At 44.6% G+C, this 15447-nt stretch overlaps 1 protein-coding gene across 3 annotated transcripts; it reads left to right on the top strand.

Moving 5' to 3' along the window:
* Positions 1 to 77: 77 nt before the first annotated feature.
* Positions 78 to 6844, top strand: PTTG1 (PTTG1 regulator of sister chromatid separation, securin). Of its 3 annotated transcripts, none has more exons than XM_079143846.1 (6): positions 78 to 160; positions 520 to 621; positions 1013 to 1191; positions 2396 to 2489; positions 5892 to 6050; positions 6710 to 6844. In XM_079143846.1, exons 2-6 carry the CDS (start codon positions 531 to 533, stop codon positions 6787 to 6789), a joined length of 603 nt encoding a protein of 200 aa, XP_078999972.1. In that variant the 5' UTR covers positions 78 to 160; positions 520 to 530; the 3' UTR covers positions 6790 to 6844. The 3 variants fall into 3 exon arrangements, with proteins under 3 accessions (XP_078999972.1, XP_078999971.1, XP_078999973.1); XM_079143845.1 differs by lacking the exon at positions 78 to 160 and adding an exon at positions 161 to 220; XM_079143847.1 differs by lacking the exon at positions 78 to 160 and adding an exon at positions 163 to 291.
* Positions 6845 to 15447: the final 8603 nt, after the last annotated feature.

The raw sequence follows: 15447 nt of genomic DNA, 5'->3' as shown, positions 1-15447 counted from the left end.
GGAGGACGAGCTTGTGGGCGGGCCTGGCAGTGTGGGTTCCTCTCATTGGTTCTCTCTCCAGACTCCGCCCGAGATCCCGCCTCCTCCAGGACCAGCCAATAGAATCGCGAGTTGTGATTTAAACCGCGGGCGTGCCGCGACCTCGGCGTTGCGGTTTGGGGTGAGTTTGGTTGTTGGGAGCGGCGTGGAGGAGCAGGCTTCGCGGGGAAGGCCGAGTGGTGTAGGCTGGAGACTGGGGTCGGGAGCCCGAGACTCCGGGGCCGGTGCAGGCGCGGCCTCGGGCTGAGTCCTGTGCGCACGGAGATTCTTTCTAATGGGTGCCAGTCCCAAGCCGCCTGTGTAGACCGAAGAGCCTCTGACTCAGGCTTCAGCGCCTGGTGGCTCTAGCACCTGGTGGCTTCTTCCTCTGCTTAGCTCTTGTTTTTGTCAGGGCGTCCCCTGGGTGGGAAGTTTGATCTGTGCCATCCCTTCACCTCTCTCTCCTTTCCCAACAGTCTAATTCATACGTCTCATCCCTAGAGCAATTCAGAATGGCTACTCTGATCTTCGTTGATAAGGAAAATGGAGAACCATGTACCCGTGTGGCTCCTAAGGAGGGGCTGAAGCGGGGGCCTGGGCCTGGTAAGTATACAAGGCTGCAGTTAGACACTCGGGTGTTGTGGGTGTGGCCTGGAGCCAATTGAGCTTTTAGTGTAGTTCTTTGGCAATTAAATCAGGTTATTTATTTTTAAAATAATCCTCAGAATTTTTTGTTTAGTGCTAGAGATACAACCCAGGGCCTCCACATACTAGGCAAGCACACGACCGCTGAGTCACATCCCCAGCCCTCCTTCTCGATGTTAAGGAGATGACTTAAGAGTATTGAACCTCGGTGCTTTCAATGCTTGGGATATGCCCTTGGGTAAATCATAGCTATGCCACTGCCAAAAATGAGAGTCAACTTTGTATACAGAGCATCGGAGTTAGAGGTGTTCACTGGTCTAATCTCATGGTGAGAGTTTTCCTTTGCCAGTTAAAGCCTTGGATGGGCGACCCCAGTTTTCAACACATGTTGGCAAAAAGTTTGATGCTCCACCAGCCTTACCTAAAACGGTCAGAAAGGCTTTGGGAACCGTCAACAGAGCTACAGAAAAGACGGTAAAGAACAATGGACCCCTCAAACAAAAACAACCAAATTTCTCTGCCAAAAAGGTAAGTCTTGGCTATAAAGAGACTGTTTAAACTTCAGCACTTTTGACCCTGAGACTGCTGCATTCTTACCTGGCTATTTTTCCCCTGAGTAGAAGGGAAATGCAGATTAGCAAATGTGAGTAGAGGAGAATCATATTGTACTTCTGTGTATCTTGAGCTGAGAAGTCTTAGAAGAAGCTAATGTGTAATTTCACCTCACCTGACTTTAACTGGTGTCTGGAAGCAGATTGGTTTGTGGTATCTAATTAGATACGTAAAATACTGAAAAGGGTGCTTGATATTACTCAGGTGCTACCAACCTTTTCCCCACCTCCCAGAACAAGCACCAGCTTGTTAGGGGACCATTTGCTAGCTTGCTGATCATTGTGTGTGGTCACAAGGTACACGTTGTGTCCCAGACTGAGAGGACTTTGCTGTGAGAGACGAGTTTAGCATTTGGATTAACACCTTGAATACTAGATGTGCTTTAGAAAACATTTACATCAAACCTGTGGCTTACATGTAGTGCAGCTTAGGACATAGGTGTCTGTTGAGGGGGGGAAAATTTGATGTAAGGAGAAAATGTTAAATGCAGGTATTGCAATGATATGGGAAAAATAATGTTACCCAGAACTGAAGTGTTGGAAACCTATAATAGAGATTTAAAGTAAATCAAGAACACTGAGGCTTGCGTTTGTTCTACTACTGTAGTTGACTGTCTAGCTACCTGTTCCTCAAAAGTCCTAGATCATCACTTACTGCCTCTTAACTGTATTTGAGGAAGATAAACTTGTTCATATTAACCAAGCAAATAATTAAGATAACACTGGTGGAAAAAAAAAAAATCACACTTCTATAAACCAAAAATGACTTTGAGGAGTAGTTACTATTCTTGGCACTCATGCCCATTTTCTCTTTTAGGTTTGGATAATTGAGTTGATTAGCTCTGAATTAACTACTCAATATTCTTGATCACTTATGCTAACAGGTGCTAATACTTAAATTTTCAACTTTTGAGCCTGTTTACTAGGACTGTATTTGAATTGTATATATTTAGGTATAATGAGGACTAAGGATTATGCTTAATTAGATGATAGGACAAAATTGACAAATTTTAAAATGCAGTGAAGTAATCATACGTTTGAAGAAGCCCTACCATCTATTGTGCTGCTTGTTTGACAAGACTTCCATTCTTGCTAACACATATTTTCTTGGGTTGTTTTAGATGATTGAGAAGACTGTTAAAGCAAAAAGCACTGGTCCTGCCTCCGATGATACCTATCCAGAAATAGAAAACTTCTTTCCCTTCAATCCTTTAGGTAGTATCTTTTGGTATGGCAAAAATTGTTTTTGACTTCTAGTTTCTCTTGTAATTCACTCAGCTGTAACTTGGTGTGAGTACCGTATAATCCCAGATTGTAACGAGACTGACCAAATCTAGATTGCTTGGAATAAATATACTTGTTCAGGTGGAATCATTTGCAAGGTATCACCTTTGTCAGGAGGGAATAGAAGCAAAGATGTGTAGGACTTTGTTCCTGTCCTCAAAAGCTTAGTGCCTAGAGGAGGCGTGCCCAACATGAGCAAATGCAGTGTGGACAGTCTTCGGAGAAACCTCTTCAGAGTGTGCAGAGAGCCTTTGTGTAAAGTTGAGCAATGCCCAAGAGCACCTTGGTTGAGCTAAGTATTTCTTGGTTTAAGAAAAAGTCTCTATAGCTAGTGAAAACATTTTTTAAAAATCCCTTCAGCCAGCTGTGTATATCTGAAATCTTTTCTGTCGTAGGACCAGAAGCTTCCATTTACTCCAGCTGTTGAGGGGTTTCTGTGTCAGGCATACTAGGCTTTGGAGGCAGTGGTTAGCAAGACACAGTAGGCGCTGCTATGAGGGAGCCTAGAGTGCAGAGGGTCACTGATTGTCAACAGGAAGTATTGTAGGTCAAAGTGTGAAGAGAGCCAAGGTGGGGAAAAGGACTGAGGTGTGCTGGGAAGTGAAAGGTAGGTGAGGCATGGGGGCAGGTCAGACAGGGCCTTTCAGAATATTTTTTTTTGTCTCCTGGGGATCAAACTCATGGGTGCTTTACCACTGAGTTAACTCCCCACTCCGGTTTTAAGTTATTTGTACTTTGGGACAGGGTTTACTAATTTGCGGAGGCTGACCTTGAACTTGTTATCCTTCTACTTCAGCCCACAAGTCTTTGGGATTACAGGTGTTTCCCACTATACCTGGCAAGGGCCATAGAGATTTCTGATCCAGATTTTTTACCCCTTTGGCCCAGCTGGCTTTTAGTAATACTTTTACTAAAACATTCAGATTGCTATGGCTTTTTATATATTAAGAACAATTGTGCAGTTAGTATTCTTGAAGTTATATTGAGTTTGCTCACCTGGAGGATAAACTTTGAGAAGGTTTGCTGAGTTGCGTGGGGGGGATTAAGTTTTGATAAAATGTAATATATCCATGCTAATGATTGCCATTTAGCCATTAAGGAAAATGAGTTAGATTTTATATGTATAGATCAGGAAAGAGGACCACAACGTGCTGTGTTTGGGGAAAGATATTGCCAAATAGCCCTGCAAAATAGTATCAGTTATTGAACCATTGAACCATCTACAGAGAATGAGAATCTCTGCTTCCTACCTCTTCTGTAACTGCATGTTTTAAGTCTAATCTTTATCAGAATGGCAATGGTTTTGTTTTGATATTTTTTGTGTGTGTATGAGCATATTTGATTATTGACCACTTCTAATTTTTGAAATTTTCTATTTGCATTTGTTATCCTTCATGTGACTTTCTTACTGGTTCACTTATTTTTTTTTTTTAAAGAGCTCTTTGGGGGATAAAGAAAATTAGCCCTGTAATATTGCAGACTTCTTTCCTCTGGAGTCTTTTGTCAGTTTATGGTTTTCTTTATAATTCAGTGGTTTTAAATTGAGTAGTCATATATCACTCAATATCTTTTTGACTTCTTGGTTTTACTAGACTTCAAAAAGAGCAGCCTAATTCCGGAGGACCTAGGTTTTAGAGCCCTTTCATAGCAAAGTACAAAGATGAGAACTACCACTTTCTTATCCTTTGGGAGAAGGATAACCTCTTTGAAAAGGAAAACTCAGAACACTATTTTAATCATACTTCTGTTGCTGTCAAGAGAAATTGGTTGTTTAGATAATTCCTAAGAAGTAAGGCCCTTGGGTTTTAAGACAGAAAATTACTTAATACAGTGGTTCTTCTGGTTTCAGGACCCTTCTATACTTTTATAAATTGTCGACGATCCCAAAGACTTTTTGTGTCCTGTTTATATTTCCTGTATTGCAAATTAAAACTAAGAAATTATAAGAATATTAATTTAATAAATAATAAACATTACATTATTGTAAATAACTTTTTAACATAAGACAAGTTTCCAAACAAGTCTAGTGATAGGAGTGGTATGGTTTATATTTTTGAAGATTTTCTGAATTTGACCTAAGAAGATAATTGGATTCTCATCAAATTGTGTATTTAATCTGTTGCATCTGTTTTGGCGAAGGCAAATGCATCAGGCCTCATGCAGGTGTAGTTAGGAAAGGGGGAGTAGTTTATCAGATGATTGTCAAAGGTTTTCTTTGTCTCTAGAACAAGTGGCTGTATCTAAACATGTAATTGCCATGTAGAATCAGACCATATCAGTGAACATTGTGTATTCTGATAGTATAGTACTTTGGTCTAGCACTGTATCTTCTGTCTTTGCATTTATTATGCATTGACCACTTATAGGTTCATTGAGAAGTAGATATCTAAATGTTGGATGTTACATCATTTTACATAAAAACCCATTAATAATTGCCACTGATCTCATCAGAAAAGCAGAAAAGTCATAAGTATTAGCTAAATGATTGCAAAATAAGTTTACCAAATGTCATGCTAACTATTGCAAGTAAGTTTTCCACAATTGTAATTTTTTCCTTGATGCTTTTGAATTGTTACTGGCAAGAGACTGTTTTCTTTGAAGTGTGATAGACTTTCTTCCTTTGAGAAAGTGTGTGACAAATACCCAAGTTTGAGTGACCGTAGTTTATCTTTCATTTGTTCTTTGAAGTGAAAACCTTCCCAGCGAAGGTCCTCTAGTTTATCTTGCAACTCAGTTGCACAAATTCTTCTATTATTTGATCCTGAGCTGCAATTACACACCTGTAACTGCAGCCACTGGGGAGGCTGAGGAAGGAGGATCAAAAGTTTGAGGCCATCCTGGACAATTTGGTGAGACTGTGTCTCAAAATGAAAAGACCTAGGAATGTAGCTCAGGAGTAGAGCACCCCTGGGTTCATTCCCCACTACCAGGCAGGGGAGGAAATCATACCTTGGTATATGATGAATATTTCATGGCACACTTTCCATTCTGTCACACAGAATCTTAAGACATCTTGTCAAGTGTTGAGAGTGAATATTATTACTATGTATGGTGAAGTGACATTTTATTTTTTTACTACAGCCCAGTAGTGGTGAGGAGTATAGTGACGACTAATAGAGTTCATTGCCACCGCCTTGGTCTGTGCTAAGGCACTAGCAGTTCTATCCACCATTGCCTTAATACCTTCGTTGCAGATGTCAACAGTGGAAAAGGTATTAATATTGTTAGGAAAATAGATTTGACCTTGTGGATCCTCTGAAAGGTTCTCCAATCTCTAGCACTCTGCTGACCACTGAGATCCGCTGTCCTGAGGAGATGCTTTCCCTTTGACAGATTTTGAGAGTTTTGACCTGCCTGAAGAGCACCAGATTGCACACCTCCCCTTGAGTGGAGTGCCTCTCATGATTCTTGACGAGGAGAGAGGACTTGAGAAGCTGCTGCAGCTGGGCCCCCCTTCGCCTGTGAAGATGTCGTCTCCACCATGGGCATCTAGTAAGTGAACAGGCGCCTCTTGAAGGCTGGAAACAACCCGGTTCATAACACGTCCATTACTGTGTGGACAGGAGTTGTGGAGAAGGGTGGCCCATGGGAATTTCTATTCTTTAAGGTGAAAATTGCCGAACACTGAAAACTCTTCTCAACCCTGGCCAAGTGAAGTAATTCTGGAATTGCAAAAGGACTCAAAGGATTGACTTTAACATGTAGCTTCTTAGGCTGAAAGTCGAACCGTATACAGGACTTGTTTGGAGAGAACTCCAGTGACATCCAATAGAGGATTGAGACCCGTGCTGTAGTGTAGTGACTCCACCTTGTACTGCTCAAGGTTTGAGATCTTAGTTTGAATTTGTGGTCAGAAGCCATCATTGCTTCCTGTTTTTCCTATACGATAACTTACCCTCTTTTATCATTTGTTAGCCTGTTAGCTCTTACTCTAAGAGCAATTGAGGTTTAGGTACCTCCTAAGACATTTCCTGATGCAGATCAATTCTGGGGCCACAGTCCCATACTAAGAAGCGTGTGTGAGGAGGCGGGTGGGTAGGGATTCATTACACAAGGGAAAAACATGAGCTTATGATTAAAAGTGACAGCTAGTCTCTCTGATACGAACAACAAGGTTTTCAGAGATTTAATGAAGACTTCCTCTTTTGTAGATCCGTTGCAGTCCCCTTCGAGCATTCTGTCAACCCTGGATGTGGAATTGCCACCTGTTTGTTATGACATGGATATTTAAATTTCTTAGTGCTTTCTAGTTTGTGTTTGTATTAATAAAGCATTTGTGTAACAGACTCTAATTTGGTGATTGGTATTACTTGGAATTTACTTAAAGCAGTACAAGAACTAGCTGAAGTGTTTAACAGACCAGAGTCTATAATCTGACAATGCAGATTTGTCTGATTTGCAGAATCTTACCTTAAAGCCCTATGGTTTGTTCTAACAGCTTATTTTAAAAGCTGCCACTGTTTTCCCTGACAAATGTACCCTTCAATATGTACTTTATCGCTTTTTTTGTGGCCATTAAGTAGTGACAGTTATTAGATCTCTTAATTAGAAGAGCCACTTCCAGCTCATTAGGTATTTATTGCTAGGCATTCTTTATTGCTGGTTCCATTTAGTTTCTAATGACTTTAATACCCAGTATTCAGTAATCAGAATTTGAAAGGCTTTAAATCCGAGAACTCAACCTCCTTGGGATCTTCAATTAGATTCTTTGAAGATCACTACTGGTAATTTACCCATAGTAAAATCTGCTCTGCACCTGTAGGAAACTGTGTTTAGCTGTTTATCCTCTGTTGGACATTATTTGATAAGTATTGTTTAATGTCTGACATTTTTCAGGTGAGGACAATGAGGTTTAGATCACTGATTTGCCAAAAGTATGAAGAGCTAGAAATTGATAGAGCTGATGTTTTTGCTACTGAATGAGCCCTGTTTTGCTGCCCTACCAGAGTATGCTAAACACTGACTCAGTTTTGCCAAAGACATTTTTTTGGTACTGGGAATTGAACCCAGGGATGCTTTGCTTCTGAGCTACATCCTCAGTCCATCTTATTTTTTTTTTTACTTTGATACAAGGTATCACAAAGCTGCTGAGGCTGGCCTCAAACTTATGATCCTCCTACCTCAGTCTCCTGAATCACTGGAATTACTGGTGTGTACCACCATGTGGGGCCACAAAAGTTTTTCATGAGGTAGGAACCCCAGATTTCAAATCTGCCTCCTGGATGATAGGATTTAAGGGTCTTGATGGGATATAGCCACAGGGTGGCCTGCAGTGTGGGGGAAGGTGACTAGAGAGGAGGGAAAGTGAAGGAATTGGCCTGTGTACCATGGTCAGACTTGTGGCTCTGTAGGATCCATGTTCAGAAAATGGCAGCGTGTGATCTGGGGGTGGAGCTTTGTCTTCTCAAAGGCTGCCCACTGGACACCTGTGCAGGCCCAAGAGAAAGGGCCGTGGTTCCAGTGGGTTTAAGAGACATAAGAAGCCTCCCAAGTTTCTGAAATGGCTTAAACCATCGTTTCCAAGGTGACCATACCCCAGAGGCCTTATCTATAGTAAACCTAAGGGGGAATACTGCTGAGCTGCATGACCAAGTAGATAAAAGTGAAGCTAGATGTTTACCCAGGTTTCTCTGTTTCATTTTGACTCGAACTCTTGTTTTGGAATCAAAACAGGTTGTAAATAGTTGCCCATGGAATTTTGGGGGGGGAGGGGGTAGTTGATAGTTCTAAAAGTATAATTTCCACCATTTACAATTCCAGTGTTTCTCTTATCTGATTTTGGACTGTCCTAGAAAAGCAGATCTGGCAATAATAGTTGGTGTTCAACCGTCACAGGGCTGGTGGTACAATGCTGGCTGTCACCTGAGGTGGAGTGTGGGCCTCCTGTCCCTCAGGCCCTACTTCAGAGGGTCCTGAGGGGGAACTGCAGTGTTCCTTTTGCTCTCCATACCTAGCCTCAGCTTGCTTCCCTTGCTTGGTTGTGGAATTACTTGAATTCGATTCCTGCTGATGCTTAGCTATGTGGGAGCCTCTCCCCTGGAACCTTTGTAGCAGCAGCAGTCAGGTTAGAATAGGAAGCCTTTCTGAGCTCTCTTCGCCATTATTAGAAGCAGCTGAAAGGTATTAAGCATGTAATGCTAGGAACACCTACAGCCACCGATCCTGATGTTAAAACTTTCTACCCTCTAAACATAGTCTGTGTTTCTGAAATTAGAACTAAGGAGAATACAGTAAGACTCCTAGGACACTGGGTTTTAGTGGGGATTATTGGGTCTAATATCCTCTGGTATTGGTTAATGTAGAAACTGGAAAATTTTCTCTTGGGAATGGAAGGAAACAAGGGCTGGGAGCAAGGGAACTAGTTAGTCCCTTTTTTTTTTTTTTTTTTTTTGCGGTGCTGGGGATCAAACCCAGAGCCTCGTGCAAGGCAAGCACTCTACCAACTGAGCTATCTCCCCAGCCCTAGTTAGTCCCTTAATGATGAAATCCTGTCCTCTGGGTCAGCACTGAGCATGGAGTGATCAGATCTCTTCATCTGTTAGCTTGCAATACATTTATTGTGTGTCGAAACAGAACTTTAAGCAGATGCTCCATGAATACTGATAATTTTTATCTTGGGATTTTTGCTGTCTTACATCCTGGCACCTGTTAGCAGGAAGACATCTTATTCCTACCTTTATTGTTTAAACTTCTGCCTTTCTCCTCACTACGGCTGCCTCCTTGGTCACTGTCCTCCCTAGCACAGGGTGTGGGTGCTACAGGAACGTCTCACTACCATTTGTTCTGTAGACCTGCATCTTGCATCCGAGTGTCCCTCCTCACAGGTCAGTCCCTCCACAGGTGCTCTGGTTGCCACCTCCTTGCCTGACCTCCACACTAAAAATTCTTCCTTGCCTCCACATACTTCTCTAGCTATGGACTTTACCACATAAATTATAGGGGCTCAGTCTTGTCCTCTTTCTTGACTCTGCAAACTCCCTGTGTGATCATGTCTGTTGTGGTTCAAAATACCACCTGTGTGCTGAGGACATCACATCTGGGTACCTAACCCCAGTTTCTCCCCGAACACCACTCCCTCTGTAGTTGCTTACTTGTGGCCTCGAATCAGTTATGTCTAAGCTGGATTCTTTGTTCTCCCCTCCCGTGTCTGCCCCGTGTAAGCATTCTGTACTTTAATAAGTGGCGTTTACTCCTGTCATAAACCTGCAAGCCATTCTTATCACCTCTTCCATATCCCCGTCCATCTCTTTCCACATCCATTCTACACAGGCCTGGGACTTGTGCAGTAGTGTGTGCCTATGATCCCAGCATCGTGGGATCCCAGCATCTGAGGGAGAAGGACACCAAGTTCAAGGCCAACCTGGGCAACTTAGACCCTGTCTAAAATAAATAAGGAGTATTGGGGACGTAGCTTAGTGGTAGAGCTTTCCTGTGTTCAATTTCCACTATGGCAAAATAAATAAAAACCAGGCCCGATGGATCTGCTTCTGGTACGTATTCTTAGTTATTCATGTCTTTCCATTTGTCACATGTAAACTGTCATCTTTTGAATGACCAAAGCTGCCTAACTGGTCCTTTGCTTCTGCCATGCCCCTTCCTGCCCATGCTTTCTCTGCCATTGACCAGAGTGATATTTTAAAATGTAAAACCAATTGTCAGTCCACTTCTTAAAGTGTGCCAGTCCATTCTCATTGTGCCTTGGATAAACTCGGAACTCTGGCCCTGCCTGGCACTCAGGTGTTACCCTCTTCCATGCTCATTTTCCCTAGAAGTCAACTGCAGCGGCCTCTCGTACTTGAGTGCACAGCTCCTCCCTGTGTCCGGCACCTTGTGGGACGCATGCATGTGGATTCACAAGGGTGGCCTCCCCAGTTGCATTTATTGACCAGGTTGTCTTGCCAGTCTGATTCCACTTGAGGCACTTGGGGCCCTCTGACCCCATCTCAAGTGGAGGACAAGCTTGCTTTCCTCACCTATGTCTCACCTTCTGATCATCTTTGGCTCACCTCACACCTTTAAGTGGTTACCTGGCCTGAACTGCCACTTCTCAAATATTTCCAAAAGGCCTGATTCTGCCCAGCTCTACTGTAACTGTTTCACACTATCATTTCTTACCTGCACCGTCAAAAATATTAACATACTTTATTATCACCCTCCAGATGGCAGCCAGGATGAGCTTTCCGATTGAGCAAATGTGATGGTGTCACTTAGATTTCAGAGGTTGTTTTCAACTGTAAAATTTTGGCTTGAGTCTGTCTTCTATTTTCCATGTCTCTACTTAATATTCGAACACATGTTTTCAAAATCTTTTAATGTCCTTGTCTGCTAATCCTAACATCTGTGTCAGTTCTAGGTTGTCTTTTTTTTTTTTTTTTTCCCATGGGTTGTTTTCGTACTTCTTGCATGAATTTTACTTTATTTTTTTGTGCTGGATATATTTACATTTCTGCAAATATGTCTAAACTTTGTCTTGGAGCATGGTTAAGTTACTTGGAAGCAATTTGATTTGAGTCTTGCCTATAAGGCTTGTTAGCCAACACCAGCAGAGCTTTTAGCCTGTGGCTAAATTCCCCCCAATACTTGGGTATGAGACTCTTGGGACTCTACCCACTGTTCTGTGAGTTATGAGGTTTTACCCAGTCTGGCGGGTGGAACAGACACTGTCTGTGGCCTTTCAAGAGCTTCAGGCATCCTTTCCTCCAGTGCTTTTGGCTAGTTTTCTTACATGCCAAATGTTGATCAGCATTCTTCTGAATACCAGATGGAAACGTTCTGCAGATTTCCAGAGTTCTCTCTCAACACCAGTCTCTTTGCCCCACTTCTCTGCCTTGTAAACCCCAGTCGCCTTTGGCTCCCCCCAACCTCCTCTGACTGCTCTTTCTCTTCAACTCTGGAAAGTCCACTGGACTCTGCCTGGTTTCTGCTCGCTCCCATTCTCTGCAACCTGGAAACATTCAAAGCAAGCTGGGACAGTCTTTGGGTTCACCTCTTTTATTCCTCCAGGATCTTGTTCTTCGTTGCCTGATATCCACTCTCTTACATGTCTGGTTTCAAATATTTTGTCCTGTTTTGGGTTTGTTTCAGGCAGGAGGGTAAATCTGGTCCTTCTTACTCCATCTTGGTTGGAATTAAAACTTCTTTCTAGTTGTCATTTTTAGAATTTTGAGTTAAAAATTCACAGAACATAAAAGTTGTCATTTTGAGGTATACAATTCAGTGGCTTTTAATACCTTCGATGCATGCAAACATCACCATTCTAATTCCCTACTAAAGAAACCCATGTCCATTAAATAGTCGGCCCCCAGTCCATTCCCTTTTGCATGATGCCCCTGTGTCCTGGATAAAACCTAAGTTGTTCAGTGCAGCGCTCCATGCCTCCTGGCAGCTATGGAGATGACGTGCTCTGTCCTCATTTGATTGGCTCATACCTGTCCATTAACTCCACTAAGATGCTTCTCCTATTGGAAGTCTCTCCTGACTGCCAAGATTGGGTTAGATGTGCCCCTGCCATTTGCTCAATTAGCCAATTAGACTACACGATCCAGTCACTTACATTTTTCCCAATACAGGTGTCCCTTGGTATCTGTAGGGACTTGATTCCAGAATGCCCCATTGATACCAAAATCTGAGAATGCTCACTCAATCCCTTAAGTAAAATGGCATGATATCAAACCTGTGCAATCCTCCTGTGTAGTTGAAATCATCTCTGCATTACTTACAATGCCTAATACAATGTAAATGCTTTGTAAACATTCGTCCTATATTTAGGAAGTAATGACGAGGGAAAATGCCTGTATGTGTTTAGTATAGATGTGATCTTTTCCCCCCTGAGTATTTTCATCCGTGTTTGGTTGAACCTGCAGATAAGCCCAAGGATCCGGAGGCAGGCTATTCTCGCCATGCTGACTTGTCTGCCTAGATGGGTTTCTTTTCTGCTGTGCTGGGAACTGGGCAAAGTCACTGTTCCTTGTTGCAGTCTCATGCCTGGCACGTGGCAGGTGCTCAGGGACTTGCTGAAATGCGTGGCTATGGCCTCGGCCTCTGGGGATCCATTCTAGAGCTCCAGTGACAGCAGGTGCCCACCATTCCCGTCATGCAGTACCAGGGTGTCGTCCTCCAAGGCTTCCACAGAGGGGGACAGAGCGCCTGTGCTGGAGGCTGCTGCCCTCTCCTCTCGGCCCAGCTCAGCCCACGTGTGACTGTCTCCTGAGAAGGCGCAAGTCCTCATGAGGGAACCAGACCCCGTGTTCTTGCTTCAGTAACTGCTATTGATTGCACATCCCTGATCTGACGGCTGAGTGGTGGGTGATGCTTCACAGCATCCCAACAGATTTTGCAGCCTTCAGTTTACTTTCTGTTAAAATAAATTTTGGTTTTGAATATAGGCTCAGACTCGCTTCCAGCTCCTCCCTCTCACCCCGCACAAGCTGGAGCTGGGCCAGAGCAGTGCATGTTCTGCTCTGGCTTCCCTGTCCCCTCCAGGTGTGGGGATCTTCATGGGGCCTTAATTAAGCCCCCTGACCAGGACAGCCAACCATGTGACAGGCCATTAGTTGTTACGGGGCATGTCCTAGCTTTGTTCTGGGTGTTGGGCTCTGTATAAAGCTGGTGGCCTCCACCCATAGGGAGGTCTCTGTGTAGCCCAGGATGAGGACTGCCACCCCTCCTGAGGACAGCGGGCAGGTCTCTCTTCTCAAGTCTTCCCCAGATGGTCCTCCTATTGTTCCCTAGGGGCTGTCCGTGGTCTACACCCTTCCAATAATAACGTGGGAGGGGGGTCCTTTCCATCCTCCAGGGCCGCAGAAAACCCTAGTAGATGAAGGTGTCTCAGGAATACCGCATCAAGTCTTCAGATGCGGTGCCTGGGCTATACCAGCAGGTGTCCAACTTAAGAAATCTCTGGCCCAGGAGCCGGTACCAGAGTAGGTAAGTCCCCACCTACCCATGATCCTCCTCTCCTCCGGTAGTGTGGCAAGAAAACTGAAAAGGACACATACATATCCTCAGGCCCCCAGGATGTTCCTCCAAGAGCCTTCTGCCTCGCCATGCTTGGCTCCATTGGTGGGACAGCAGGGGCCTGCAGGTGAGCAGGTGGGCATCTGAGGTGAGATGCCACCCCACTTCTTGAAGATCCCATCATTCATTTGTTCATGGAGAGCTTCTTGTGGCCTCTTGGTGTATCCCACTGCAGACGCAGCTTTTCTCCGCAGACACCCTGAAAGTTGACTGCCTCAGGCCTCTTTCCTGGCTGATGCTCACAGAGCCAGCATCTCGGTGAGGCCAGAGCTAACTTGGAATGTGCTGTTCTCAGTGTCGTTGGGGACCTAGCCACATGTGCTCAAATGATAGGAACAAGCAGAGCGTAGATCTGTTCCTCTCTCCAGCTGCAGCGAGCACTTGCCAAGGGTTCTGTGTATTTTTGTAGTTCCCAAGTCCAGAGTCTTACCTGGAACAGACAAATGATCAGTGTGTGGAACTGAATTACAGCAGGAAGAAGAGAGCAGAGTGGCTGGCCTTTGTCCCTGGGTGCAGGGCTCCAGGAGGATATGAGCCTACGGTCCCTTATGAAGAGAGGCCTTTCTCCTACAAGAGGAGCCAGGACTGATGAACTGCTTCTCTGAGCAAGCAGTGGAACATGTGATCCCTGAGGAGTGGGAGGGTTTCCATGGCAATGGCACACACCACCTCTCACCTCCAGGTTGCGGCCTTAGAGGTGGGAGCTGGTGGCCATTGGCGTGCTGCTGAGAGCCCAGGCCACCACTGGCTCCTAGCTTCCCACATTAGGAACTCTCTAGGGGACCAGCTCAGGTGGAAGGCAGGGCATCTGATGAAGAGGCATCTTCGTCTTCCTAGAGACACTTATTAGAGTTCCCCATTCTGCGTTCCTCGTGGAGAACTTGGCATGTAACTCGAGCCATACAACAGCTTGTATTCCAGCCCCTCCTCGTGGTGTTAGATGAGCATGATTGGTGAGAGGAAGAAGGGACGGTCATGAAGAGAGACAAGAAAAGACACTCCTTGCAGGAGGGAACGTAGAGTCACACATGGTACTTGGGCCCAGGGATGTTGAATTTTATGGGAGGGGGTATTCCTGAAATCAAAGACTAATCCTACATGGATGGTGTACTGTTGTGCTGGGGCTGCCCTGTGGGTTACCCACATTGGGCACAGTGGCACATTCCTGTAAGCCTCGCTACTCCTGGGGAGGAGAGGGGACGATCAGGCGTTCAAGGCCAGCCTGAGCAACAGGATGAGACCCAGTCTCAAACCAACAAAACCAGAGGTTGTTGAAGCAACTCATGGTTATTTCCTCCCCCTTCTGGTGGCTAGACTTGAAGACCCAGGTGTCAGTAGGGTTAATTCCTTCTGAGGCTCTTTCCTTGGCCTGTTAGAATGGCAGAGCGCTAGGCCAAGGTGTTCAAGGAGAGAAGACAACTGCACAGGGGCGGCAGGAAGGCACTGGCTGGCCGAGGACATGAGACTCTGAACCAGGGTTTAGGGCGGAATAGGGAGCATGGTCTGGAAGCAGCAATGAGGATCCTGGGGGTTGGGGGTGGAGTGGGGCTCCCTTCCACCGATGCTCATGGGGAGATGAAGGGTGAAGACCTGAGGAGAGATGGCAGTTGGGGGGCCATGCATGGTTCCCTCTAGGTATGAAATATACTGTCTTTTTCTTACTTTTTGGCACCAGGGATCAAACCCAGGGATGCTAAACCACTGAGTTATATCCTCAGCCTTTTAATATTTTGATACAGGGTCTCAGTATGTTTCTGAGGCTGGCCTCAAACTTGTGATCCTCCTGCCTCAGCCTCCTGAGTTGCTGAGATTACAGTTGCTATGAGGATCTAGGCATCACACTCGGATGCCTAGTAATAACTAGGATACTGCT

This window comes from Sciurus vulgaris (genome assembly GCF_902686455.1).
Source record: "Sciurus vulgaris genome assembly, chromosome: 6".
Lineage (NCBI taxonomy): Eukaryota > Metazoa > Chordata > Mammalia > Rodentia > Sciuridae > Sciurus > Sciurus vulgaris.
Note: the sequence above shows the minus strand (reverse complement) of the source record. Positions and strands in the feature narration are given on the sequence as shown.

Coding starts and splice junctions, on each gene's coding strand:
- PTTG1 (XM_079143846.1), top strand. CDS start 531: ATGGCTACTCTGATCTTCGTTGATAAGGAAAATGGAGAACCATGTACC. Junction 1,192..2,395: donor CAAATTTCTCTGCCAAAAAG/GTAAGTCTTGGC, acceptor GGGTTGTTTTAG/ATGATTGAGAAGACTGTTAA. Junction 6,051..6,709: donor GTCTCCACCATGGGCATCTA/GTAAGTGAACAG, acceptor CCTCTTTTGTAG/ATCCGTTGCAGTCCCCTTCG.